A 26,962-nucleotide genomic window follows, 5' to 3' on the forward strand; every position below is an offset into this window, starting at 1 on the left:
GGCTACTTATCAACCTGGCCAACATCTTGTTCTTGCCTCGGACGCCTCTCAATATGGGGTCAGTGCAGTCCTTGCACACCATTTTTCTGACGGTTCTGAACAACCCATTGCTTATGCCTACAAAATGCTCATGGATGCCCAACAAAGGTATTCTCAATTCAAAAAAGAAGCTTTGCCCATTACTTATGCTCTTCATAAGTTTGGTGTTTTTCTCTATGGATCCAAATTTCATCTTGTCACGGATCAAAAACCACTTGTTTCCTTGTTTCATCCATCAATGTCACTTCTTGACATGGCTGCACACCGCCTCCAGCGTTGGGCTCTTTACTTGTCTCGTTTCAATTATGAGATCCATTTTTGGCTGACGGCTCAACATGCGAATGCTGATGCACCGTGTCACCTTCCCATGGGTCCTGATCTGGCATTCAATAGGGACGAACTTTTGTGTGTCCACCTGAATGTTGCCAAGCAGCAGGTTGTGGACAGGTTCCCCATCACTGGGGACCGGCTGGCGGCTGCTACGCATTCTGACCCTACCCTCTCCCAGGTTTTAAGCTGTATTCAGAAGGGTTGGCCTGATTGTCCGTCCACTAAGACTTCTGATCCGTTGTGGAACTACTACACTTTGCATTACCGCCTCACGGCTAGAGATGGTGTTACCCTCCTTTCCACCGAAAATGCTTCACCACGTGTTGTGGTAGCTGCGTCTTTGCGTGTTTCGGTCTTGCGCCTCCTTCACCAAGGGCACTGGGGTGTCTCTCGCACAAAATCTCTGGCGTGTCATCATGTGTACTGGCCTGGCATCGACTCTGAAATTGCATACATGGTCGCTGCCTGCGGCCCTTGTGCATCACGGGCCGCCGCCCCGAAGTCATCTTTGTCACAGTGGCCTTCGCCTGAGAAGCCCTGGGAGCGTATTCATGCTGACTTTGTGGGACCTTTTTTAGGTACTTATTGGCTTCTCATTATTGAAGCCTACTCTAACTTTCCTATAATTGTCCGTTGCACGTCGCCTACCACCGTGGCAACCACCAATGCTCTAGCTCGCATTTTCTCTTTGGAAGGCCTTCCCTCTACTCTTGTTACTGATAATGGTCCGCAATTTGCCTCTTCTAATTTTGCGGATTTTTGTGCCCATCATGGCGTCATGCATATCAGGGCCCCTCCGTTCCATCCACAGTCAAACGGTGAGGCTGAACGACTGGTCCGCACATTTAAGGCTCAGCTGTTTCTGCTAGCATGGATTGAAGAGCTGCAGCTGTCCATCATCTTCCAGCACTATGGTGCATCCCAACATATGAGTCTCAACATCCATACATGGGGGTCAGACAGTAGCAGCCAGCTGAGACACAAGCACCAACAAGGAAGTAACCAATTTTGTTACTTTTATGAATTCCTAACCAGGACTGAATTGTACAGTTTCATCCCTTAGCTTTGGTAGTTAAGTTTCTTGAATTTCTACATGTTAATTTAATATTTAATACACATAGTTTTCACATTTTTGTCTGTGTCAAAAAGTACAATATTACAAATTCCTAATCAAGAGTGAATTGTTTAGTCTCACCTGAGTGCATTGTTAGTTCAGTTTCTGAAACTCTATGTGTTAATTTAATTTATTAGAAACAGTTCTTATGTTTTCATTAGTGTCTACAGTAGAGTTCCATAGTGTATGCCAATAGTCCTTTGTTTGTCTATGTAGAGCATGGATGGGGCTGTGATTGCTGTGTATAGATGACAGCCAAGTTGGTGACACTTTGCTCTCATCTCCAGGCTGTGATGGCTTTGGTTACACAGCTTGAAGCTGCAGTGGATAGGCATCACTGTTATGGGCCGGCCGTGGGGATCTGACGGATGTCCAGCATATCTGAGTCTGCTGATGAGTCTGCACTGGTGGCCAACCCAGTTACTGCTCCCATTGAGGTTGACCTCTCACTTGTGATTGAGTGGGAGGTTGCCTCAGGGTATGGCAGGCAGCAAAAGGCTTCCCAGGGGACCAAACATAATTTCTTCCCAGTTAGTCTGACAAAGAGGTTCCAGGTGCTGTCTATGGCAGAAACTGTCCCTCAGCCAAATGCAGTCACTTGTTGTGGAGCCTGTAAGATCCAGGCAATCACAGAGGATGGGAGTATTGGCAGTCGAGAGCTTCAATGTTAGGCTCATTACGGGGCCCCTTAGGGACACGGCTGCGGAGGAGGGCATACCAGGTGGAGTCAGGGTGCAAAAAACTGCAGGTGATGGCTCACATTGGTAACAACGATGTTTGTCACTCTGGACTGGAAGAGATTCTCTCTAGTTTCAAGCAGCTATCAGAAGCGGTAAAGGCTGCAAGTCTTGCTTGCAAGATGAAAGCAGAACTCACCATTTGCAGCATAGTCAAAGGGACCTATCATAGACCTCTGGTTTAAAGCCAAGTGAAGTGTCCAAATCAGGGGCTCTGATGGTTCTGTGACTGTATAGGCTGCAGATTCCTCGACATAATTTGATAAGGTTTTGGGTTCCGCTAAACAGGTCTGGAGTCCGTTACATAGAGGGGTTGGCTACATGAGTTGCAGCGACTGTGTGGCAAGGACTGGGTGGTTTTTTTAGGTTACAGGGTCTTTAATCTTCAGGGGGAAAAAATACATAGCACTGCCAAAGGGCCTATAAAATTCATGGCACTACCTACCTTTTGGAACTAATAGTTCTTTCCACATGGAGGAGAGAGGGATAGGTTACATTACCCAACCTATCCTTCTCCTTCTCTATTAGTTCCAAAAGCTAGGATAGTGGTGTGTATTTTTATGTGAGTGTATCAATAGTATTGATATTGTGCTGCTTGACAACTCCTACTGTGTAGAATAATTTCTGAATGTGAATCAGCGTGATTTCATGTGTGGGTTTTTAGGAGATAGAGAGAGAGAGAGATTAAACACAGTTAGGTGCAAATCATTGCATACATGTACACACACACACACACACACACACACACACACACACACACATGTGAGAAATCACATCAATATGTGTCAGAAAGGTAATGCAACTGACTTTTAGCCACCAGAGTTTTTATTTGTTCAAACAAAAATGTCATCACCTTCAAAGTAGTTTACTTTGGTAGCTATACATCATTGGAGTCATTTGTTCCCAATCTTAGTAGCAGAGCTGAAAGGCTTCAACTGGTCCCAAAGAGATCCCAAATGACATTCTCCTAAGACGTTTCTCAATTTCAGGCAAAGAGAAAAGTTGCAAGGATTTGGATCAAGTGAGTAGGGGAGCTACAGAGTAACAGGAATGCTTTTGAGGTAAAAAAATTCGTGATGGAAGTGGCCATGTGACATGGGTCATTGTCATGGGACAGCATCCACTTGTCTACATTGTAACTCAATTCACCCTTTTCCTGAACCTTCCAAGAACATCTGTGTAAAACACTTGGTGGATAGTTTGTCTTGGAGAAACAATTTCACAGGAGCACAAACACATTCAATGTTTTCAACAGTTTTTGAAACTGCAGGTCTCCCTCACTGAGATTCATCTTCAACAGGTTCTTGGTCTTCAAAAAATTATTTGTGAAAGTGAAAAACTTGTGCTCTTGATAAGGAATGTTCCCCACAGGCCTGTTTTGCTTTTCAAAGATCACACTCATGGATTAACCAAGTTGCTCTAATACCACAACTTCACTGATGGCACACTCAAAAATCACATGATGGCTGTATGGAGCTGAAACTTGGACTGAGAATCTGGAAGGGTTGAACACACTGGTCTACACAAGTAGAACAGCACAGCATTGCTACATTGCTCGCAGTGTTGCCAATCTCATAAGTTTTCTCACAGGCCTCATAATTGCCATATTTTCCACAGAGAAGATGTACTGTAATTACTGTAAAACTGATTCATTCCATATCATAAGAAGAGGTGACAAATATGATCCACATAGAATAGGGATGAAAACTGGGCAGCAGCTCTGTTACATAATGTTATAGTTTTCTTGAGTGAATTCTGCTTTTGATACAGAATATATTGATTACTGAAAACATGGGTACTGTAACATATACATTTTGGGAATTATGTAACTAATTTAATTGATGTAGAAAGACAGTGTTTCTTGTATTTATGATAATATTGGCATGTGTGTACACTGAATTATGCTGTGAAACTTTAGTTTAACAGCAAAAAGTCATGCATATAGCTATAGCTATAATTTTAAATATTAAAAGAGTGACTCTCTCCCTCCCTCCCTCTCCCTCTCTCCCTCCTTCCCTCTCCATCACCCTCCCTCTCTCTTTCTGTCTGTTTGTCTGTCTGTCTCTCTCTCTCTCTCTCTCTCTCTCTCATATACAATCTACAGAAGTCATTTTGAGAATACTTGCTAACTTTGGCTACTTCTATTAATTACAAAGTAACAAATGCTCATAGTATCACCATACATCAATATACTAATGTTTGTTGTGAGACAATACTAAGGACTTCAAAAGCATTTGTATTTGCCCTATTGATTATAAATAATATGGTTTTATTGAGAAATAAAACCATATAAGTCAATATGTTCAGAAGCAGGGCATTTATTGTGAGCTGCTCTGTGAACTTGTATTCCACAGTGTGGTAATCTAATAGGATTCCCTGCCGCCCAGAACCCTCTATTTGTGCATTATGGCTGCAGTGACATACCTCTACATTTCTGCTGACACAGAACAGCTCAACAGGAACATTGGAAGCTCTCCACTCGTCCACTTGCCCAGGGGGCCTGTTATGTTGTGGCAGTGGTGGCTGTGGTGCTGGCAATGGAGGAGCCAGTGGAGGAGCTGAAGGTGCATAAGCATGTGGTACAAATGGCAGATCCTCCGCTCGCATCACTGACATTACTCCAACTTGAGTTGTCCGCACATGGTATGGGAACATCTTGTTGGCGTGTGATGGTAGGGTAGTAATCTGAAAACAAAATTTTGTTATTTCAGTAACTTAAGTATTATGTAAAACATTCAGGTCAGAAGAATATGAGGGAAAATTTCTAAAACATTTAAATCAATTTGTAGTAGTTATACACTGAGGAGACAGAAGTCACGGGACAATGATATGCACATATACAGATGGCAGTTGTATCACTGTCATTAGTATTCAGGTGATTCATTTGAAAAGGTTTCTGAAGTGATTATGACTGCATGACAGGAATTAACAGACTTCAGTGGTAGCTGGAGCCAAATGCACTTGATATTCCATTTCGGGAATTGTTAGGAAATGCAGTATTCAAAATGTCAAGAGCGTGCTGAGAATTCTAGATTGCAAGCATTAACTCTCACTACTGACAACAGAGACCGAGAGCAGCGGCATTTGTGTAGAGTTGCCTGTCCTAACAGACAAGTGACACTGCATGAAATAACTGCAGAAATCATTGTGTGACATCGATGAATGAGTCCCTGTCATGTTGTGTTCCTCCACTATGCTGGGCAAAAAGAGGTCCGACACTATATTAGGAGGTATCCCATTATTTTTTCACCTCGGTGTAAATGAAACTAGAGTGGCAGTTGTTTAATGTGACCTGTACAAAGATTAACTTGTAAGCATCTATACTTTCACTGATTATTTGTCGATACATGCATACATATAGGAAATATATATATTTTGGATTGTGAACAACATGACCTTCCTATCTCACCTATAGTTTTTGTTGTTGTGCAGTAAATGTGGGCATAATGCTCTATCTGCACAAAAGAACAGAAACTCCTGAAGTTGCATGCCATGAATATTTTAGTTGCATTATGATATCAGGTATGTTACAGGCAATTTCATGTACCCAATTATAAGTAAATTATGTACAGTCTACTATTTACATGAAAACCACACAATATTTCATTAGGAAATTCAGAATCACTCACAAAATGATAGCAGAAAGTGGGGATATGAGTTTACTGTTTTTTAAATTGTTGCTTCTGAGACCGTTCATAAAACTTATTGCATGTTTTATAAAATTTGAGAATGTAGCAGTAATTTGATAAAAATGAAACACTGACCAAGAAGAGAACGTGTCCTAAGAGGGCAACAAAGTGTAGAACACCGCAGACAACACTCTCTCGTACCCATTTATCGATGAGACTGTTTGCTGCCAGAATGAATACAGGGCCAGAGACAAACCTATTGGCATAAAATTTGCAGTAAGAGCTGGTAATGTCAATCTATAACATATTTTTTAGCTATCAAAATGTAGTAATTTAACTGGCTTATTTTTGGGCAAATAAGCCAAAAAACACCAACTATAGTGTTCCAACATCACTAATTAAATACAGATCTGATATTATAAAAAGAAAAGTGAGAAGAATCTGAACTGGTTAGCTTCATACAAGAACTAACATGAAACACGTAATCATTGCATTGCAATTTACTGTAAAAACATTATCTATCTGTCTTTAATTTTCTACTTACCATAAAGTTCCAATCATATTAAGTGGATAATAGAATGTAACTTTTGCAGGATTATATTTTACTGTGAAAACAATGGAGTAGACAAACATTCCCCAAGCACAAATGCGTAACATGATGAGTCCATACCCTGCAGGGGATTCGTACAAGTACAAGACTTTTCCTGGATCGAAGAACTGAAACAAGCAATTACAAACTGTGAAATATAGTGTAAGATTGGTGGATACTTAATTAAATTACTTCCTTGACTTTCATCTGAGAAAATTGATTTTATAAAAAGCAAAAGTCTTCATGAAAGTTCAAGGTTGTGCTTTTTGTCTCAAGCACTGAAAATATTGAAGAAATTATTTTGATTGATATGTTTATCATGTTTTGTTGATCACATTGCAAAGAAGAACCTTTGAGAATGAAGAATGAAATAAGGCTAATACAAAAAGGAAGATGTGGTTGTGAGAAACAAATTCTGTATCAGTTGTGTTTACATTTTATGTTACACCTTTAATAATTCTTACAAAGAGATAGAGGGGCTGGCCAGTACTTACCTCAGCTCAGTACAGCCAATAGATTCACAAAACAGAACAGAAAATTTACATTCCTAGCTTTCGGAACTTTGTTCCTTCATCAGGGAGGAGAGAGGGGGAAAAAAGGGAAGAAGGGAAAGTGGATTCAGTTACTCACAATCCAGGTTATGAAGCAACAGGGAAAGGTAAACAGGGAGGGTAGCAAGGATGGAGGCATGGTTGTCAGAGGGAAGCCAAAGATGTTCTAATGTTAAGTACTGTGCCAGCTTCAAACCAAAGAGGATGCATACAGAAGTAAAGAGTTATATAGTATAAAGATAAACACAACTATGTAGGATGAAAAGATGTGTGAATGAGAGGGAAAAAGGAGAAGACTGAAGAGTAAATGGAATGAGGTTGGTTAACGTAGGTTCAGTCCAGGGAGATGGCGGGATGAAAGGAGGTGTTGAAGTGCAAGTTCCCATCTCCGCAGTTCCAAGGGACTGGTGTTGGGTGGGAGAAGCCAAATGGCACGTGTGTTGTAGCAGGTTCCTAGGTCCCTAGAATTATGCTGGACGGCATGCTCTGCTACTGGGTATTGGACATCTCCTAGGCGGACAGTTCGTCTGTGCCTGTTCATGTGCTCAGCCAGTTTAGTTGTCGTCATACCGATGTACAAGGCTGTGCAATGCAGGCATGTCAGCTGATAAATGACATGTGTTGTTTCACATGTGGCCCTGCCTTGAATTGTGTATGTTTTACCACTAGCAGGACTGGAGTAGGTGGTTGTGGGGGGATGCATGGGGCAGGTTTTGCAGCAGGGTCGGTTACAGGGGTAGGAACCGCTGGGTACAGAAGGTGGTCTGGGAATATTGTAGAGTTTGGCAAGGATGTTATGGAGGTTAGGGGGGCAACGAAAGGCAACTCTGGGTGGTGTGGGGAGAATATTGTCAAGGGCTTGACTTTAGAAAGTCATATCCCTGGCGAAGTAATTTGTTGATGTATTCGAGGCCAGGATAATATTGGGTGACAAGGGGGATGCTTCTGTGTGGTCTGGGGGTAGGAACATTGTTGTTGGACGGGGAGGAATGTATTGCTCAGGAGATCTGTTTGTGGACAAGGTCTGCAGGATAGTTGCGGGAGAGGAAAGCACTGGTCACGTAATTGGTGTAATTGTTGAGGGATTCATCACTGGAGCAGATACATTTGCCATGAATACCTAGGCTGTAGGGAAGGGAGCATTTGATGTGGAATGGATGGCAGCTATCAAAGAGAAGGTACTGTTGTTTGTTTGTGGGTTTGATGTGGACAGAGGTGTGGATGTGAGCTTCAACAAGATGAAGGTCAACATCCAGGAAGGTGGCTTGGGTTTTGGAGAAGCACCAGGTGAAATTCAGATTCGAAAAGGAGTTGAGGTTATGGAGGAAATTAAGGAGTGTTTCTTCACCATGAGTCCAGACCACAAAGATGTCATCTATAAACCTATACCAGGCCAAGGGAAGCAGCTGTTGGGTCGTCAGGAAAGCCTCCTCCATGCGGCCTATGTGTCAGAGTGAAATGCAGTTGGCATCCCTGCGCTGTAATGCTGGAAGTTTCATTGTTGTACATATTAAGTGGATAATAGAAAGCACCTTTTGCAGGATTATATTTTACAGTGAAAACAATGGAGTAGACAAACATTCCTCAGGCATAAATGCGTAACATGATGAGTCCATACCCTGCAGGGGATTCATACAAGTACAAGACTTTTCCTTGGTCAAAGAATTGAAACAAGCAATTATTATATCCATATAGCAGAGATGCTGAGTTGTGTATCGCAACTCAGCATCTCTCCTACATGGTGAGTAGCAACTTTCCTTCTCAATATTGTTACATTCCATCCTGGATTTTCTGTTGTCTTCTGTTATTTGACTGCTGTATGTCTGTTAGTTATTGTTCAGTGCTGTATTGAGTAGAGCATTGTGACACACAGTTTGTGAATTTTGAGATGATAGAGTTAGAGGAGCAGAGTGCCCGCATTAAATTTTGCATGAAACTCAAGGAAACCTTCACAGAGACACATGGTGTAGGAAGCCTATGGTGATGAATACTTAAACCATAGTCAGTGTTATGAATGGTTTGCACTGTTTAAAAACGGACGGACAGAAGACCCTCATTCAGAATGCACTTTGACGTCTACTGACACCACTTGTGTCAGGAACATCAATGAAATTGTGCATGCCAATTGAAGACTGACTGTCCGAGAGACTGAAGAAGAGTGTAACATTTCATTTAGATCATGTTATGAAATCTTGACACAGCATCTTGGAATGCATCGTGTTGTCCCCAAGTTCATCCCACAGCTCATGAGTAAAGACCAGAAAGATCTTTTCCTCACAATCTGTGAAGATCTGTAGTATCATGCAAATGAGAACAAGGTGTTCTTTAAGAGAACCATTACTGGTTATGAGACATGGGTCTATGATTATTATGTTGATACTATGGTTCAATCTTCAGAATGAGTTGAGAAAGGTTCTCCAAGACTAAAAAAAGCTCATCCAGTCAGGTCATTTATTTATTTATTTATTTATTTAATTTATTTATTTCTTCCTGCATTGATCCAGCTGTGACAAAGTCAAAAGGATATAGAGTGTGTCAGTAAACAATGAATACAAAGGTAGTAGTAAAGCACTCAATCAGACAAAAGTAATACTTCATGTTTGCTATACACATATGTGGTAAGAGTGACAGATTACACCAAACATTACACATAGAAAATGAAAACAAATTAAACACCGGTGAAAATGACTATAAATGTTACATGGGTATGGTACCTACGTCATCCCTCAAACTTTTAAGCTATGGTGTATCACACTCAAAATATCTGGTCCACAGACCTAGGTTGTTTTATCATTGTGGCTAAAATACTCTTCTAAATGGTAAAATGACCTTTCCAGTAGAAATTGCTTCAGATGCTCCTTAGAGGAGGAATGGTTATCAAATTTGCTTTTAATATCTGGAGGGAGAGCATTAAAAACTTCTGCACCAGAGACCCGCACACCCATTTACACCATGGTCAGGTTTTTACATTCATTGTGGAAATCATGCTTTCTCCTGGTGTCATATCCATGGTATTCACTTTTCCTTTTATGAAACTCAGCATTTTTGCTGATGAACCCCATAAGACAAAATACATACTGGGAAGTGACAGTAACAATTTTTAGTTTCCAGAAAACGTTTCTACAACTGCATCTGGAGTCTACACCACTCATTATTCTTATAACACATTTCTGAGCCAAGAGTATTTTCTTTGTTAGTGTTTGGTTTCCCCAAAATATAATACCATATGTTATAAGAGAATGGAAATATCCATAGTATGCTACTTTCATTGTGTGTATGTTTCTGCTTTCGGAGAGAATGCGTAGGGCAAAAATCAATGAGCTGAGTCTCTTCTGAAGATTTATTATATGATGAGACCAGTTTACTCTGGAGTCAATTAAAAAGCCTAAAATCTTCGTTGATTCAACTCTTTCTATTGACTCTGTACCACATTTCACAGCTAATTCCTCCTCTGTTTTAGTAGTTGCAGAAGTCTTCAAAGGTTGTCAGCCAAGTAGCATCATCGTCTCACAGCAACGTTTCAATAGAATGCGTCTCCATCATCTTCAGGCGAAGTGTCGGGATATCGTCGGTCGCAGGCTTGTATCTCTGCTGGACTGCTCTCTGCTTCCCATGGCTGGCCAATCACGTACCCAAAGAATCGCCCAACGCGCCTGGATTGGCCAGTGGTATGGGGGGACGCGTGCACAGGTATCGAGTCCCGGCGTCCGTCTCTGTCTGCTCTGTCCGCGGTCCTTGGTGGAACGGAACGTTCTTCTCTGATTTTCCTGATTGCAGGTTCCCAGGCTGTGCTGAGATGGTAGCCACTGTCGCAGTGGATTAGGTTGTCATGTAGCCATATTTCTATGGACTCTTTGATTACTGAGTCCCAAAATCCGTTTGTACTGCATATTTTCTTTGTGTCTTTGAAATCAAAGGTGTGCTTCTCATCAATACTATGTTCCGCCACAGCAGATTTGTTGGTCTGACCCAAGCGTACATGTCTAATGTGTTCATTGCGGTGCTGTGAGATGAAAAGCTGCATCTGTCCTATATATTGCACCCCACATTTGCATCCGATCTTGTATACATCTTCATCCATTCTCTCTTCTCTCTTCTTGTGGTCAGTCTTCAGAGCTCTCCTTATTTGTGTCTCACTGTATCCATTTTTTCTTTAAGATGAAGACGAAGCAATGGGCTGTGCGTTCTTGCCATACGCGGGTCCTCTGACGTCCAAGATCACGAGAATTCTCAAGAAACATAAAGTGAAGACCGTTTTCTGTGCAGCAGGAAAAATCAAAGAACTTCTCGATTCAACCAAGGATACACTAGGTCTGACTGCATCAGGTGTGTACAAGATCAAATACGAATGTGGGATGCAATATATAGGACAGATGCAGCTTTGCATCTCACAGTGCCACAGTGAACACATTAAGCATGTATGCTTGGGTCAGATCAAAAAATCTGCTGTGGCGGAACATAGTATTGACGAGAAGCACACCTTTAATTTTGAGGACACAAAGAAAATATGCAGTACAAATGGATTTTGGGACTCAGTAATGAAAGAGTCCATAGAAATATGGTTACATGACAACCTAATCAACCACAACAGTGGCTACCATCTCACCACAGCCTGGGAGCCTGCAATCGGGAACATCAGAGAAGAAGATTACGTTCCACCATGGGCCATGGACGGGGCAGACAGAGACGGATGCCGGAACTCGAACCTCGCACACGCGCCGCCCCCACAACCGGTCAATCCAGGCACATCAGGCGATTTTGTGGGCATGTGATTGGTCAGCCGCGGGAAGCAGAGAGCGGTCCAGCAGAGATATAAGCCCACAAACGAGGTTGCTACGAGACGACGATGCTACTCGGCTGACAACTCATGAAGACTTCGTATATGAAATTCTCTGAGAAAGCCTGCACTCGCATATGAATATAATTAGTCTTATTAAAGTTCAACGAGAATCAATTGAAGCTAAACCATTTCACTAAATCAGTAAGAATATTCTTAATGGATCCTTGAAGATCTTCACATGTATGACCATTAATCACGATGTTGGTGTCTTCTGCAAAATTGGTATAAAAGCACTGTAACATTGCACATTCAGGTAGGTCATTTATAAATAAGAGGAATAGTAGAGGACCAAGAAGGGATCCTTGGAACACTCCACATTCAATGGTTCTCCATTCAGATGAAACCAGGTCACTATGGTTCTCATCATTACTATCTAATACTACTTTCTGCTTCCTATCTTTGAGGTTGAGGCCAGGAGGGTCACGGGAACACCTTCGTTAGTCACTGTCCTCACGCATCCAGCCCCCTCTCTGTTCCCATTCCAGTACTACACAGCCATCATTTCACAGCCATACCCAGTCTTTTAATTTCTTTTTATTTCTCTCCTTTCTGCTACTTACCCCCTCCCCCCTCCACACCTTCTCTCCTGCCCTCCGTCTAAGCTGCAACACTTCAATGTCCACCACTCCCACCATACTATCCCTCCCCCTCCCCGCCCCAGCCTCCTCCTTATCACCACTGAGTCGTCATTCCCATCATGCGCTGGTGCTGCTGAAAGCTATAATTCTGTGAATCTTTTTGTTGTGCCTATCATGACTCAGCATCTCCGCTATAAGCTGAGTAGCAACTTTCCTTCTCTGGCATTGTTAAAAAATCTTTCAGATGTAGTGGGTGTACTACTTTCCGTCTGCTTGCTGTTCCATCTGCAGTCTGCTTGGCTGTTGTGTTTTCTTCTGTTGGTGGAATTTCTTTTGCTTCTTTTTCTTCTGCAGGTGACATTATGCCTAAAAAAATTCTTGGTGTGTTTGTTGAGTATGGCTTCTTGGTGACAATCAAGTGCTGAAGTTATTTTTGGAGTTTGCAAAATTTTTGCTTCATTCACCACCGTCCTTATGGGTTTGAACCATTTCATAATTTGAGGCTGTTTTACAATTTGATTGTTCATTTCTGGCCTACTGGGTTTAAACCACTTCGTAATTTGCAACTGATTGGGGGCTTTACTGTTTGCTGCTCTCCAAAAAGGTTTATAATATGCCTTAGATTGCTAATTGCCCTGGTTTCTTCATTGTCAGGCAAGATACTAGTAAATATTTTATCAGCAAGAACCTCTTTTCCTGATGCATTTAAATGAAGGCCATGAGCTGTATATAACTTTTGCTCTAAAATGTTTGTGTCTACAACATCAACATTCTGGAAATGAGTACATATTTCAATGAAACTCTTGTTAGCGACACTAATTTTGCGGTTTACACAATATCAACTCGGTAAGTCATGACGCTGTGGGAGATTCACAAAGAGAACATTTGTATGAGTTAAATTATTTAGACAATTTCTCAGTCCTGTGATAGCCTTGTATGATTCGTTTCTATAAACTTCATTAGCTCCTCTGAGAAAAACAACAAAAGCATCCTTAGTCAAGTTAGTTACTTCATTAGATTTTGTTAGGTTTGTTAGTTCTCATAATGGGGCCCCAGGCTCACGAATCCAGATGCCATGAAGTATTTTTCCATTAACACTGTGGAAATTCCCCAGGCATGACTATCCCCTAAAACACAGATCTTCTCGCATTTTACAATTTTCTCACTTGAGGGATCAATTAGCAATGATGTGTTTTACTATCAGGACATATTGAGATGCCTGGGAGAAAATGTGAGAAGGAAACAGCTGGAAAAGTGGCGAGACAATTTTGTGGCTCTCGCATCATGATAATGCAGATGCACATTCATCCCTGTTGGTGAGTGACTATTGCACAAAAAAACAAAATCACTGTGCTGCCTCATCCTCTGTGGATATTTTTTTTTTTTACTTCTGAAGTTGGAAACCTCATTGGCAGGATGAAGATTTGTAACAACAGACAAGATAAAAGAAAATTTGCAGATGGTGTTTCACATGACCTGGCAAGAGGCGTACTGAGACTGCTTCTGAAAGTGGAAATGGCACTGGGAGTGGTGTATCAACTGTGGAGGAGAGTGTTTCAAAGTAGACCATGCACAACAAGTAAAAGATAAATGCAGAAAAATTTTGTGGACAAAGTTGCAGAATTTTTTGAACAGACCTTGTATATGATTAAAGTGACAATTAGCAGAGCATAACAGCTACCTACATACTGTGAGCATAGAAGCCTCTTCACATTGGACATTTCCAACTTTTCATAAAGCCAACAAGTGTTTACAAGTTCTTCAGTATAGATAAAATCATATATTTGAAAAAGGAGGGACTAAAAAGATACACTTTTGAATTTTTAAACATTGTCAGTTTCTTTCTTTGCATCTTCTATTTGCTTTTATAAGAACATTATGCCAAAATACAGAACTCTACTCAGAATCCTAGACAAGGGGCCATGTCTACATGCCAATTACTTCAGTTCCTTATATTCCATTGTGTGTATTAGGTTCATATTTCAATGGGTGCTATAGTGCTAGTTATAGTTTATGAGGAATTTGTCCATAAAAATCTTTGATCACTTGCCCATTAATGTGCAGAATCTAAGAGATAATGAAATAAACACAGATCGAAATCATATATGCTCGATAACTGGTAACCCCTTCTGCTCCACAGAAGAATTCTGAATATCAAAGAAAGTGATAAACATGGAAAGGGAGCAGGAAACAGAATGAAACTTCATGACTCGAGAGGGTACGTCACGTTATTCAAATGAGTGTGTATTCAAGTCGAGTTTGTGAAGAATTTGGCAATACAGGCCCACCGATCAGTACGATGCTGCACCTCCTCTAGCCCAGATGCATGCATCGACTCAGCTGGGAAGGGTATCATAAGGCCCGAGGCAAACCGGTCCACAACTTCTCAATATCCCGCATACTGGCACTCGGACAGAGTTAACCTCTGAGGTGGTGCCACATGTCTCCTATCAGGGAGAGATCTGAGGATCTCAGCAGTCACAGGAATACCTCAGCATCATGCAGGTATGAAACTTCCTGGCAGATTAAAACTGTGTGCCTGAGTCTCGGTCGGGCACACAGTTTTAATCTGCCAGGAAGTTTCATATCAGCACACACTCCACTGCAGAATGAAAATCTCATTCTGGATCGTGCAGGTAGTTTACAGGGACATGTGCCACGTGTGGATGAGCAGTGTTCTGTGAAAAATTGCACCACAATACTGTTACATGAGAGGTAACACTTGGGGGTGCAGGATGTTCCTGGCATGTTTTCGGGCCATCTGAGTTTCCTCAGTCACTACCAGCCTCGACCAGAATTCGTACCCTATTCCTCCCATGCTGTTTTAATCTGCCAGGAAATTTCATATCAGCGCACACTCCCCTGCAGAGTGAAAATCTCATTCTGGAAACATCCCCCAGGCTGTGGCTAAGCCATGTCTCCGGAATATCATTTCTTTCAGGAGTGCTAGTTCTGCAAGGTTCGCAGGAGAGCTTCTGTAAAGTTTGGAACGTTGGCAGAAGCGAAGCTGTGAGGACGGGGCGTGAGTCGTACTTGGGTAGCTCACATGGTAGAGCATTTGCCCACGAAAGGTGATGGTCCCGAGTTCAAGTCCCAGTCCAGCACACAGTTTTAATCTGCCAGGAAGTTTCATATCAGTGCACACTCTGCTGCAGAGTGAAAATCTCATTCTTGACTGCAGCTGCTGAATTTCTCCATAAAGTGTACACTCTCCTACACCAAGGTATGAAGAAAGCTGCCATATTCTTAGATCTTTCCAAAGCTTTCAACTCAGTCAACCATGGGTTGCTCATTAAGAAATTGAAGGCTTACAACATCGAGGACTCATCTACACAATTACTGACCACATACTTGACAAATAGCAAACAGTGTACTAAACTTCCATGTAAAATAGGTAACAAGGTAATAGATTTCCAATCTTCTGGAGATACAGTAATCCAGGGGGTACCAAAGGGATTGATCCTTGGTCTCTTTCTCTTCTTTGTTTATGTCAATGACTTGACACAACCTTTCAACTCACATCTAGTAACCTATGCTGATGACAGCTCCCTCTTATTTTATGAAAAAGAGTTGTAGACATTACACTCAGTTGCAGCTAAGAGTTTGATGGAAGTAACCACCTATTTTCTAGATCAGGGTCTGAACACCAACATCAGTAAGAGTCAGCTACTAACATTTAAAACAACTTGTTCTCATGAAGCTGAAATAAACAATATTTGTGGTATTACATCAGCAGAAACAGATAACATTAAATTTCTTGGTGTCCACTTGGACAAAAATCTCTGTTAGGTAAACCACATTACTTCTGTGTGAGAGAAAATCAGCAGTAGCCTGTATCTTATGAGCCAGTTGGCAAAAATAGTGCCAATCCAAATTGTTCTCTATGGAACAGTTTAATTAGCATTGGCGGCCGAAGACTTCTGGCATAAGAAGTCAGCCTCATTCTGCAAACGGCCTTATCAAAGAGGGCAGAGGAGCGGATAGAGTTTCAGGGCACTCTCTTGTCCTAGGGGTGGGAAATTGCCCCTAAAGGTGGAAGAATCAGGAATGATCAACGATATGAGGATGCAGAAGGCAATGGAAACCACTGCATTAAAGACACGTAACGTGTATCCACGGGACATGTGGCCTGTAATTGAAGAAGTGTCATGATGATCTCTCCATTGGCAAAAGATTCCGGAATAGTCCCCCATTCGGATCTCCGGGAGGGGACTACCAAGGGGGAGGTTACCATGAGAAAAAGATTGAATAATCAATGACAGGATAACGTTCTACGAGTCAGGGTGTGGAATGTCAGAAGCTTGAACGTGGTAGGGTTACTAGAAAATCTGAAAATGGAAATGCAAAGGCTCAATCTAGATATAGTAGGGGTCAGTGAAGTGAAATGGAAGGAAGACAAGGATTTCTGGTCAGATGAGTATCGGGTAATATCAACAGCAGCAGAAAATGGTATAACAGGTGTAGGATTCGTTATGAATAGGAAGGTAGGGCAGAGGGTGTGTTACTGTGAACAGTTCAGTGACCGGGTTGTTCTAATCAGAATCGACAGCAGACCAACACCGACAACGATAGTTCAGGTATACATGCCGATGTCGCAAGCTGAAGATGAACAGATAGAGGAATTCCACTGTTAAATGCAGAGGAGAGAGCAGATAGGTGGAAAGAATACATTGAAAGCCTCTATGAGGGTGAAGATTTGTCTGATGTAATATAAGAAGAAACAGCAGTCGATTTAGAAGAGAAAGGGGATCCAGTATTAGAATTGGAATTTAAAAGAGCTTTGGAGGACTTATGGTCAAATAAGGCAGAAGGGATAGATAACATTCCATCAGAATTTCTAAAATCATTGGGGGAAGTGGCAACAAAACGACTATTCACATTGGTGTGTAGAATATATGGGTCTGGCGACATACCATCTGACTTTCGGAAAAGCATCATCCACACAATTCCAAAGACAGCAAGAGCTGACAAGTGCGAGAATTATCGCACAATCAGCTTAACAGCTCATGCATCGAAGCTGCTTACAAGAATAATATACAGAAGAATGGAAAAGAAAATTGAGAATGCGCTAGGTGACGATCAGTTTGTCTTTAGGAAAAGTAAAGGGACGAGAGAGGCAATTCTGACATTACGGCTAATAATGGAAGCAAGGCTAAAGAAAAATCAAGACACTTTCATAGGATTTGTCGACCTGGAAAAAGCGTTTGACAATACAAAAAGGTGCAAGCTGTTCGAGATTCTGAAAAAAGTAGGCGTAAGCTATAGGGAGAGACGGGTCATATACAATATGTACAACAACCAAGAGGGAATAATAACAGTGGACAATCAAGAACGAAGTGCTCGTATTAAGAAGGGTGTAAGACAAGGCTGTAGCCTTTCGTCCCTACTCTTCAATCTGTACATCGAGGAAGCAATGATGGAAATAAAAGAAAGGTTCAGGAGTGAAATTAAAACACAAGGTGAAAGGATATCAATGATACGATTTGCTGATGACATTGCTATCCTGAGTGAAAGTGAAGAAGAATTAAATGATCTGCTGAATGGAATGAACAGTCTAATGAGTACACAGTATGGTTTGAGAGTAAATTGGAGAAAGACGAAGGTAATGAGAAGTAGTAGAAATGAGAACAGCGAGAAACTTAACATCAGGATTGATGGTCACAAAGTCAATGAAGTTAAGGAATTCTGCTACCTAGGCAGTAAAATAACCAATGACGGATGGAGCAAGGAGGACATCAAAAGCAGACTCACTATGGCAAAAAATGCATTTCTGGCCAAGAGAAGTCTACTAATATCAAATACCGGCCTTAATTTGAGGAAGAAATTTCTGAGGATGTACGTCTGGAGTACAGCATTGTATGGTAGTGAAACATGGACTGTGGGAAAACCAGAACAGAAGAGAATCGAAGCATTTGAGATGTGGTGCTATAGACGAATGTTGAAAATTAGGTGGACTGATAAGGTGAGGAATGAGGAGGGTCTACGCAGAGTTGGAGAGGAAAGGAACATGTGGAAAACACTGATAACGAGAAGGGACAGGATGATAGGACATCTGCTAAGACATGAGGGAATGACTTCCATGGTACTAGAGGGAGCTGTAGAGGGCAAAAACTGTAGAGGAAGACAGAGATTGGAATACGTCAAGGAAATAATTGAGGACGTAGGTTGCAAGTGCTACTCTGAGATGAAGAGGTTAGCACAGGAACGGAATTCGTGGCGGGCCGCATCAAACCAGTCAGTAGACTGATGACCCAAAAAAAAATGGAACAGTTTATCCATTTCTGGATTCTGGTATTGAACTGTGGGGTTGTGCAACAGACATACACCAGAATGGAATATTACTGTTACAGAAAAGAGCCATTAGGTTAATGCATTGACTAAAGTCCACAGACTCCAGTCGTGGATCTTTTATAACTATCTAACAGTATATTCCTTGTATTTGTATAAACTTGTTACACTAATTCTGAATAGTCAAAACAAACTAAATAAGTGCAATGATATACATAATTATGATACTAGAAATAAGAAAACTACTTTAGGCAGAGGACAAAATTAAACATAACTGACATTAGTCTTTATATTAATGGGTAGATATGGTTCAACAAGCTGCCACAAGCTTTGAAAACTTGTGAACCAAAACTGTTCCAAAGGAAGTTAAAAGCCTTCTAAGTAAATAAATGTTTATATTCACTCAGTGAATTCTAATCTGCTCGTCCTCTCTTCAAACATGTAGTATAATTAGAATACTAAGACAAATGTATGAACCATTACTGTATGTAAGTGATATCTATAGTAATCTACTCAACTTATGTATGAATATAATAGAGGGAAACATTCCACGTGGGAAACATATATCTAAAAACAAAGATGATGTAACTTACCAAACGAAAGTGTTTGCATGTTGATAGACACACAGACAAACACAAACACACACACAAAATTCAAGCTTTTGCAATCAACGGTTGCTTCATCAGGAAAGAGGGAAGGAGAGGGAAAGACGAAAGGATGTGGGTTTTAAGGGAGAGAGTAAGGAGTCATTCCAATCCCGGGAGCGGAAAGACTTACCTTAGGGGGAAAAAAGGACAGGTATACACTTGCGCACACACACACACACACACACACACACACACACACACACACACACACACACACATCCATCCGCACATATACAGACACAAGCAGACATTTGTAAAGGCAAAGAGTTTGGGCAGAGATGGCAGTCGAGGCGGAAGTACAGAGGCAAAGATGTTGTAGAATGACAGGTGAGGTTGAGGCCAGGTGGTTAACGGGAAGAGAGGATATACTGAAGGGAAAGTTCCCATCTCCAGAATTCTGACAGGTTGGTGTTAGTGGGAAGTATCCAGATAACCCGGATGGTGTAACACTGTGCCGAGATGTGCTGGCCGTGCACCAAGGCATGTTTAGCCACAGGGTGATCCTCATTACCAACAATCACTGTCTGCCTTTGTCCATTCATGTGAATGGACAGTTTGTTGTTGGTCATTCCCACATAGAAAGCTTCACAGTATAGGCAGGTCAGTTGGTAAATCACGTGGGTGCTTTCACACGTGGCTCTGCCTTTGATCGTGTGCACCTTCCGGGTTACAGGACTGGAGTAGGTGGTGGTGGGAGGGTGCATGGGACAGGTTTTAGGCTGGGGGCAGTTGCAACGGTAGGAGTCAGAGGGTAGGGAAGGTGGTTTGGGGATTTCATAGGGATGAACCAAGAGGTTATGAAGGTTAGGTGGACGGCAGAAAGACACTCTTGGTGAAGTGGGGAGGATTTCATGAAGGATCGATCTCATTTCAGGGCAGGATTTGAGGAAGTCGTATCCCTGCTGGAGAGCCACATTCAGAGTCTGATCCAGTCCCGGAAAGTATCCTGTCACAAGTGGGGCACTTTTGGGGTTCTACTGTGGGAGGTTTCGCATCCCGCAACTACCCTCCCAACCTGGTATAGAAGCAAATTACCAGAGCCACTTCCTCATCCCCTCAAACCCAGAACCTTGCGTATTTTCAGATAATGCCCAGAAATTATGGAGAAGCATCTTTTCAGATCAGAATATGAGTCTATTACTGCTCAGTACCTCTCTGTGTGTTGGGTAGCAGTATATCCTAATCCTTGTTGTTGTCACATCAGTATACCCTTCTGGGAGACATCATTTTACCATTTTTCTTCACTTGGAATTTCTTTAACAAAGGCAGCTCACTGATTTCAGGTACAGGTCTTCTGACCTGTAGTACCCTGGATATGACATTATTTATTTTTAGTTATTTTTGTTATGCTGAGCAATACTTAATGTGCTTCAGTAACAAAGTACAATAGTACGCTGCTTGCCTTGTGATGTCACAAATTATGTAACACCAAAAGTGTGAGAGGGAGTACAGTAAACCTCCCCCCCCCCCCCCCCCCCCAGTCCAGGCCAAGTTGTCATGTGGATAAAAGTCAGTACATTATAAAGGGTTTGTCATAACTAAAATATTTCATGTCAGTTTCATGTCAATGGTGGGTTGGAGTGAAATGCAGTTGTTATCCCTGTACACATCTGTGTTAATGTGTAACTGACAGAAGTTTCATTGTCATATGTCTGTTAGAAATTGTTCAGTGCTGTATTGGGCAGAGCAATGTGTTGCAAAGTTTGGTAATTTCAAGATGGCAGCAATGTGTCTACACTAAATTTTGTGTGATACTCAAGAAAATCTTTACAGAGACATGTAAAATGATCCATGAAGCCTACAGTGATGAATGCTTAAGACATACTTGGTGTTACAAATGGTTTACCTGGTTTAAAAATGGCTGGAGAGAAGTTAAAGATGACCCTTGTACAGGATGCCCTTTGTCATCTATTGATGATGTTTATGCCAGGGATGTCAGTGAAATTGTGTGTGCCAATCAGAGACTGATTGTCTGAGAGATTGCAAAAGAATGTGTAACATTTCAATTGGATCAAGTCCTGAAATCCTGAAACAGCATCTTGGAATACATCACGTTGCTGCCACTTTCATCGCACGAGTCAAGACCAGAAAGACCTTCACCTTGCAAAATCTGTGAAGAGCTTTTGGATTATGCAAATGAGAAGGAGATGGTCCTTAAGAGAATCATAACTGGTGAGGAGATGTGGGTCTATAGTTATGATGTTGAGACCAAGGTTAAATCTTCACAATGGGTCAGGAAAATTTCTCCAAGACAAAAAAAAAACTCATCAGGTCAGATCAAATGTCAAAGCCATGTTGATTGTTTTCTTTGACTTTGAAGGATTAGTTGATCATGAATTCAAGCCACAGGGACAAGCAGTTAATTGATGGTACTGTCAGGATATGTTGCAATGCCTGCAAGAAAATGTAAGAAGGAAATGGCCTGAAATATGGCGAAAAATTCATGGCTCTTGCATCATGATAATCCACTCGCACATTCATCCCTGTTGGCCATTTGCACAAGGTGCTTTATATTTCCAAATATTTTAGTTATGACAAATCTTTTATAATGTGATGATTTTTATCTGTTTGGCAACTTGGCATAATGTCCAGCATAAAATGAACACATTTCATAACAAAAAGATTTTTTAAGGCTCAAAGATCACAGAAAAGTCTGTTAAACTAGTTGTTTTAATTAAAGAAATATTTATGTGATGTTGGTTGTTGAATGTTTTTAGCATGCTCGTATTTTGATTCTGGTGACGTAAAGTTATTGTGTCATTTAATTCTGTAATCATCATGGTTTCTTAACGTCAAATGTAGTCTGCTTGGGACTTTGCATGATATTATGATGTTCTTTTCAACCCAGGGCTTACAAGCATTTAACCTACTGGTACTACAATTGTAATAAGATCTGTAAGATTATCTTTCAGAATACATTATACTCTTTCCTTTATTCAAAATATTGTGTATGTTTTTCCAGTTTGTGTTTCAAAAATAATTCATAAATTTATGTTTTCATTTGTGATCTTCAGTGTTTCCAACTTATTATGATTATCAATGTTACAGGCTGTGGTGTTAAGCATCAGCATTTGGACATAGTGATCTGAAGACTTCATTTTGTGTTGTTGATGTGCGTATAAGAATGTTATGAATAGCAGTGCTGTCAATTACTGTAACCTCGGTTGCATATTGAATTGGGGGAGTGAAGTATACCCAACACATGGAGGCACAAAAATAAGTACTTAATACTCATACACAAAAAGAAAAAATTAAGACAGACTAATATAAATAAAGTGTGTTAAATATTTACCAGTAATTTGTAAACAAAAAGCACAATTGAGGCAACAACATAAACACTCATGAAGATTGTCAGTTTTACAGCTCCAGGGAGTCTCAGTCTTGCACGAGTGATTGTGAACCCTTTCGCAATGAGTAGAAGGAGGAGGAGGAACACCACTTCACTAGCTATCTCCAGCATCTGACCTGTTTTTATGGAAAAGAAAAAAAATACAATATTAGACTTTAAGATTTATTAATTTTCAGTTTTGTAATCACTTTGAAGTAGATATTATATAAGTGCATGTTGGCACATAACCTAGCTATTTCTTAGCAGTTCCACTCATTTTGCCATTTTATGCAAAAAGAAAAAAAAAAATAAAGAATTTCTGGAGCTATTTTTTAAGCTTGGAAAGGTTATAGGAATTAATATTTTTATTTCTGGAGGGTTGCAGAAATCAATTACTTAAATTTGAGCATGACAGCAAATGTAGACATGTAGATACAGATGAGTATTAAAATGTAACATGATGAATTACAGGTGGATAACAGGATCGTTCAGACTGTTTTTGAATGAAGGTCTGGAGAAACAGTTCAAAAAGGGGAGGGGGGCCAGTGGAAAGGATTATAGCAGCAGGAATGAGATGGAGACACACATGGCTGTTAGTGTCAGTGTCAAAACGTGAATTCAAGCAGTAAACAGTCACAAACCTCACATGGTAGAATGTGAGAAAGAGACAAGGGAGAGATCAAAGTCCAATGCCCAGATGAGGGAGGGTTGGCATGGAAAATTTATTAAAGGGAAGAGCAGTGCAGGGAAGCGTTATCCGACTTACGGAAAGGGTGCTCACAGGCGGAGTAGTTGTAGTTTCATCCAGGGAGATTGTGAGAACTCTTGTAATTCAGATGGGTTTGTTCACTGTTGCTCCATTGCTGTAGTATTTAAAAGAGAATAGGGAAGTGGCCAGGGGTAATTTAATATATAAGTTCTTGGTATCAGCATTCATTTTCAGTTTGCTTGCATATTTAGCAACTGTTTACCATCAAAGTAACTGATATGTGTCACAGTGGGAGGAGAACTGAAATGGATGTGATGTATTGCATAAAATTGCCAGATGTTCACAACTGCTGCCATATTTCTTCTGCTGAGACTCTTCTAGTCATATTCATACAAGAACAGTACACTGAGCCTTTGCATTTAAACTTGCATCAGATCATGTATAGTGTACTCTCAAGTTTCTGAGCAGGTGTTACACGAGTACGCATGCATTTACTGTAAAATGGTAGGTTATTTCAAGTGCCCTCATTGCTAAGTTCAGCTTTTGGTGTCACATTGTCCACGCTTGTCCATTGAACTAGTAAAAAAACACCATTTGTATAGAGAAAAAGAGTTGCTTATTGCCATGATACCATGTGGAATCCAAGAGATAACCACCATCCTAAGCCATAAGGTCTTCTGACAGTCAAATTTCTACTGATCTCTTTTCCACCTTCTTCCTCTTTTTCTTCTTTACTGTCTAGAATAGGCTGACAAACTGTCCTGTCTTCACTGAAGCCATCTGTTCCTTAGACAAACTATAGCTCTGTTTCCTATTGGTTTATAATGTATTACTTGTTTAACTAATCTGTCTTCCCCATTCTTTTGACACGTTGTGTCCATTATATGCATCTTTGCTTTTTTTCAGTTAGACAGTACATACTAAGTTGTTGTTGTTGTGGTCTTCAGTCCTGAGACTGGTTTGATGCAGCTCTCCATACTACTCTATCCTGTGCAAGCTTCTTCATCTCCCAGTACCTACTACAACCTACATCCTTCTGAATCTACTTGGTGTATTCATCTCTTGGTCTCCCTCTATGATTTTTACCCTCCACACTGCCCTCCAATACTAAACTGGTGATCCCCTGATGTCTCAGAACATGTCCTACCAACCGATCCCTTCTTCTAGTCAAGTTGTGCCACAAACTCCTCTTCTCCCCAATCCTATTCAATACCTCCTCATTAATTATGTGATCTACCCATCTAATCTTCAGCAATCTTCTGTAGCACCACATTTCGAAAGCTTCTATTCTCTTCTTGTCTAAACTATTTATCGTCCATGTTTCACTTCCATACATGGCTACACTCCATACAAATACTTTCAGAAACGACTTCCTGACACTTAAATCTATACTCGATGTTAACAAATTTCTCTTGTTCAGAAACGCTTTCCTTCCCATTGCCAGTCTATTCTCTCTACTTCGACCATAATCAGTTATTTTGCTCCCCAAATAGCAAAACTCCTTTACTACTTTAAGTGTCTCATTTCCTAATCTAATACCCTCAGCATCCTCCGACTTAATTCGACTACATTCCACTATCCTCGTTTTGCTTTTGTTGATGTTCATCTTATATCCTCCTTTCAAGACACTATCCATTCCATTCAACTGCTCTTCCAAGTCCTTTGCTGTCTCTGACAGAACTACAATGTCATCGGCGAACCTCAAGTTTTTATTTCTTCTCCATGAATTTTAATACCTACTCCGAATTTTGCTTTTGTTTCCTTCACTACTTGCTCAATATACAGATTGAATAACATCAGGGAGAGGCTACAACCCTGTCTCACTCCCTTCCCAACCACTGCTTCCCTTTCATGCCCCTCAACTCTTATAACTGCCATTCGGTACAAATTGTAAATAGCCATTCGCTCCCTATATTTTACCCCTGCCACCTTCAGAATTTGAAAGAGAGTATTCCAGTCAACATTGTCAAAAGCTTTCTCCAAGTCTGCAAATGCTAGAAACGTAGGTTTGCCTTTCCTTAATCCAGCTTCTAAGATAAGTCGTAGGGTCAGTATTGCCTCAATGTTCCAATATTTCTACAGAATCCAAACTGATCTTCCCCAAGGTCGGCTTCTACCAGTTTTTCCATTCGACTGTAAAGAATTCGCGTTAGTATTTTGCAGCTGTGACTTATTAAACTGATAGTTCGGTTATTTTCACATCTGTCAACACCTGCTTTCTTTGGGATTGGAATTATTATATTCTTCTCGAAGTCTGAGGGTATTTCGCCTGTCTCATGTGCAAGCTCTGTGTAAGAAGAGAAACTCTAATTCACAACCTGTCTCCCATTCGTTTGACTCATGTGGATGTCAGCACGATGGAACCGCCATAATCATGATTCACATCAGCCTATGGACGTTAATGCCATTTATTCACACCCTTCTGCTTCCTGTGCTTCTACAGCTCGTCGTGTGAATAAACAAGTTTTGCCAGACACTTCCTCTCACATTCAGCATGATGTGAGGAAATTTTTTGTGACTTTGGACACTTGTGGACATTCTGTTTGCATGCAGCTGGACAGTGGTGCATCAGTTTCTTTACTGAACAGATCAACATGTGACTTGCTTGGTTCACTCCCCGCTTCATCGTTCACATTCCACACTGACTGCATTTACTGGACAGGAAATCTCAGTACTCAGCGTGTGTAGTTTGCAAGTCACGTATAGTGCAATGACACATACAGTGTCTTTTCATGTGTTCCACTGTAGTCATGCTACAAATATTTCTGGCATGGACGCATTTGAACTTTCTGGCCTCGCAATTCAGGACAATGTACTTTACATCAGCGCTAGTGACCATGCAGACAGTGTTGCTGCACTACACGATGATTTTGCTGAACTCTTTTCTGATGGTCTTGCTTGTGCCATGGACTTTGCAGCACATATAGTTAAAGACAATGCCATGCCTATTTTCCAGCATGCACGCCCGGTACTGGATGCACTGTGTGACGCCGTAGCTGCTGAACTTACACATTTGCAAGACAGTGGGGTCATTGAACCTGTTTCTGCTTTGCAATGGGCTTCACCTATAGTGTGTGTGAAAAAGCCAAATGGTCATCTCCATATTTGTGCTGACTTTAAGTCTACCGTAAACCCCAGACAGTGGTCGCTATGTTTCCCTTACCCCATCCTGAAGACATTTTTGATAAGCCTGGTGTGGGAAAATTCTTTTCCACAACTGACTTGCAGGATGCATACTTTCAAAGTCCACTTGACGAACAGTCACAGCGCTATTTTGTGATCAACACCCACCTTGGAATGTTCAGGTTTTGCCACCTTCTGTTCGGTTGTGCTTCAGCTCCTGCTACTTTTCAGTCTTACTTGCAGCAGTTGTGTGCCACTGTCACTGGTTGTTCCAATTATCTGGACAATATTGTCATATCATATCAGGGCGCACCCCTGACGAACATTTGCAGAATTTGTGTGCCTTATTTACTGTACTTTTGCAGGCAGGACTCAAGTGTAACAGAGACAAGTGCAATTTTTTTCAAACTGAGATTCCGTATTTAGGACATATGATTAACAGACAGGGTATCTACCCCTC

General features: G+C 41.1%; 1 protein-coding gene across 2 annotated transcripts in view; it reads right to left on the reverse strand.

Annotated features, from left to right (window-relative positions):
- LOC124711878 (transmembrane protein 145-like) overlaps positions 1-26,962 on the reverse strand; it is a 113,358-nt gene that overhangs the window by 24,682 nt on the left and 61,714 nt on the right. For both annotated transcript variants that reach the window (XM_047242118.1, XM_047242117.1), the window contains exons 8-11: positions 22,635-22,807; positions 6,394-6,566; positions 5,985-6,105; positions 4,645-4,905 (exon numbers count right to left, since the gene is read on the reverse strand). In XM_047242118.1, the coding sequence (XP_047098074.1) occupies positions 4,645-4,905; positions 5,985-6,105; positions 6,394-6,566; positions 22,635-22,807 (728 nt within the window). The remainder of the gene's footprint in view (positions 1-4,644; positions 4,906-5,984; positions 6,106-6,393; positions 6,567-22,634; positions 22,808-26,962) is intronic.

Source organism: Schistocerca piceifrons, chromosome 8 (genome assembly GCF_021461385.2).
Source record: "Schistocerca piceifrons isolate TAMUIC-IGC-003096 chromosome 8, iqSchPice1.1, whole genome shotgun sequence".
NCBI lineage: Eukaryota > Metazoa > Arthropoda > Insecta > Orthoptera > Acrididae > Schistocerca > Schistocerca piceifrons.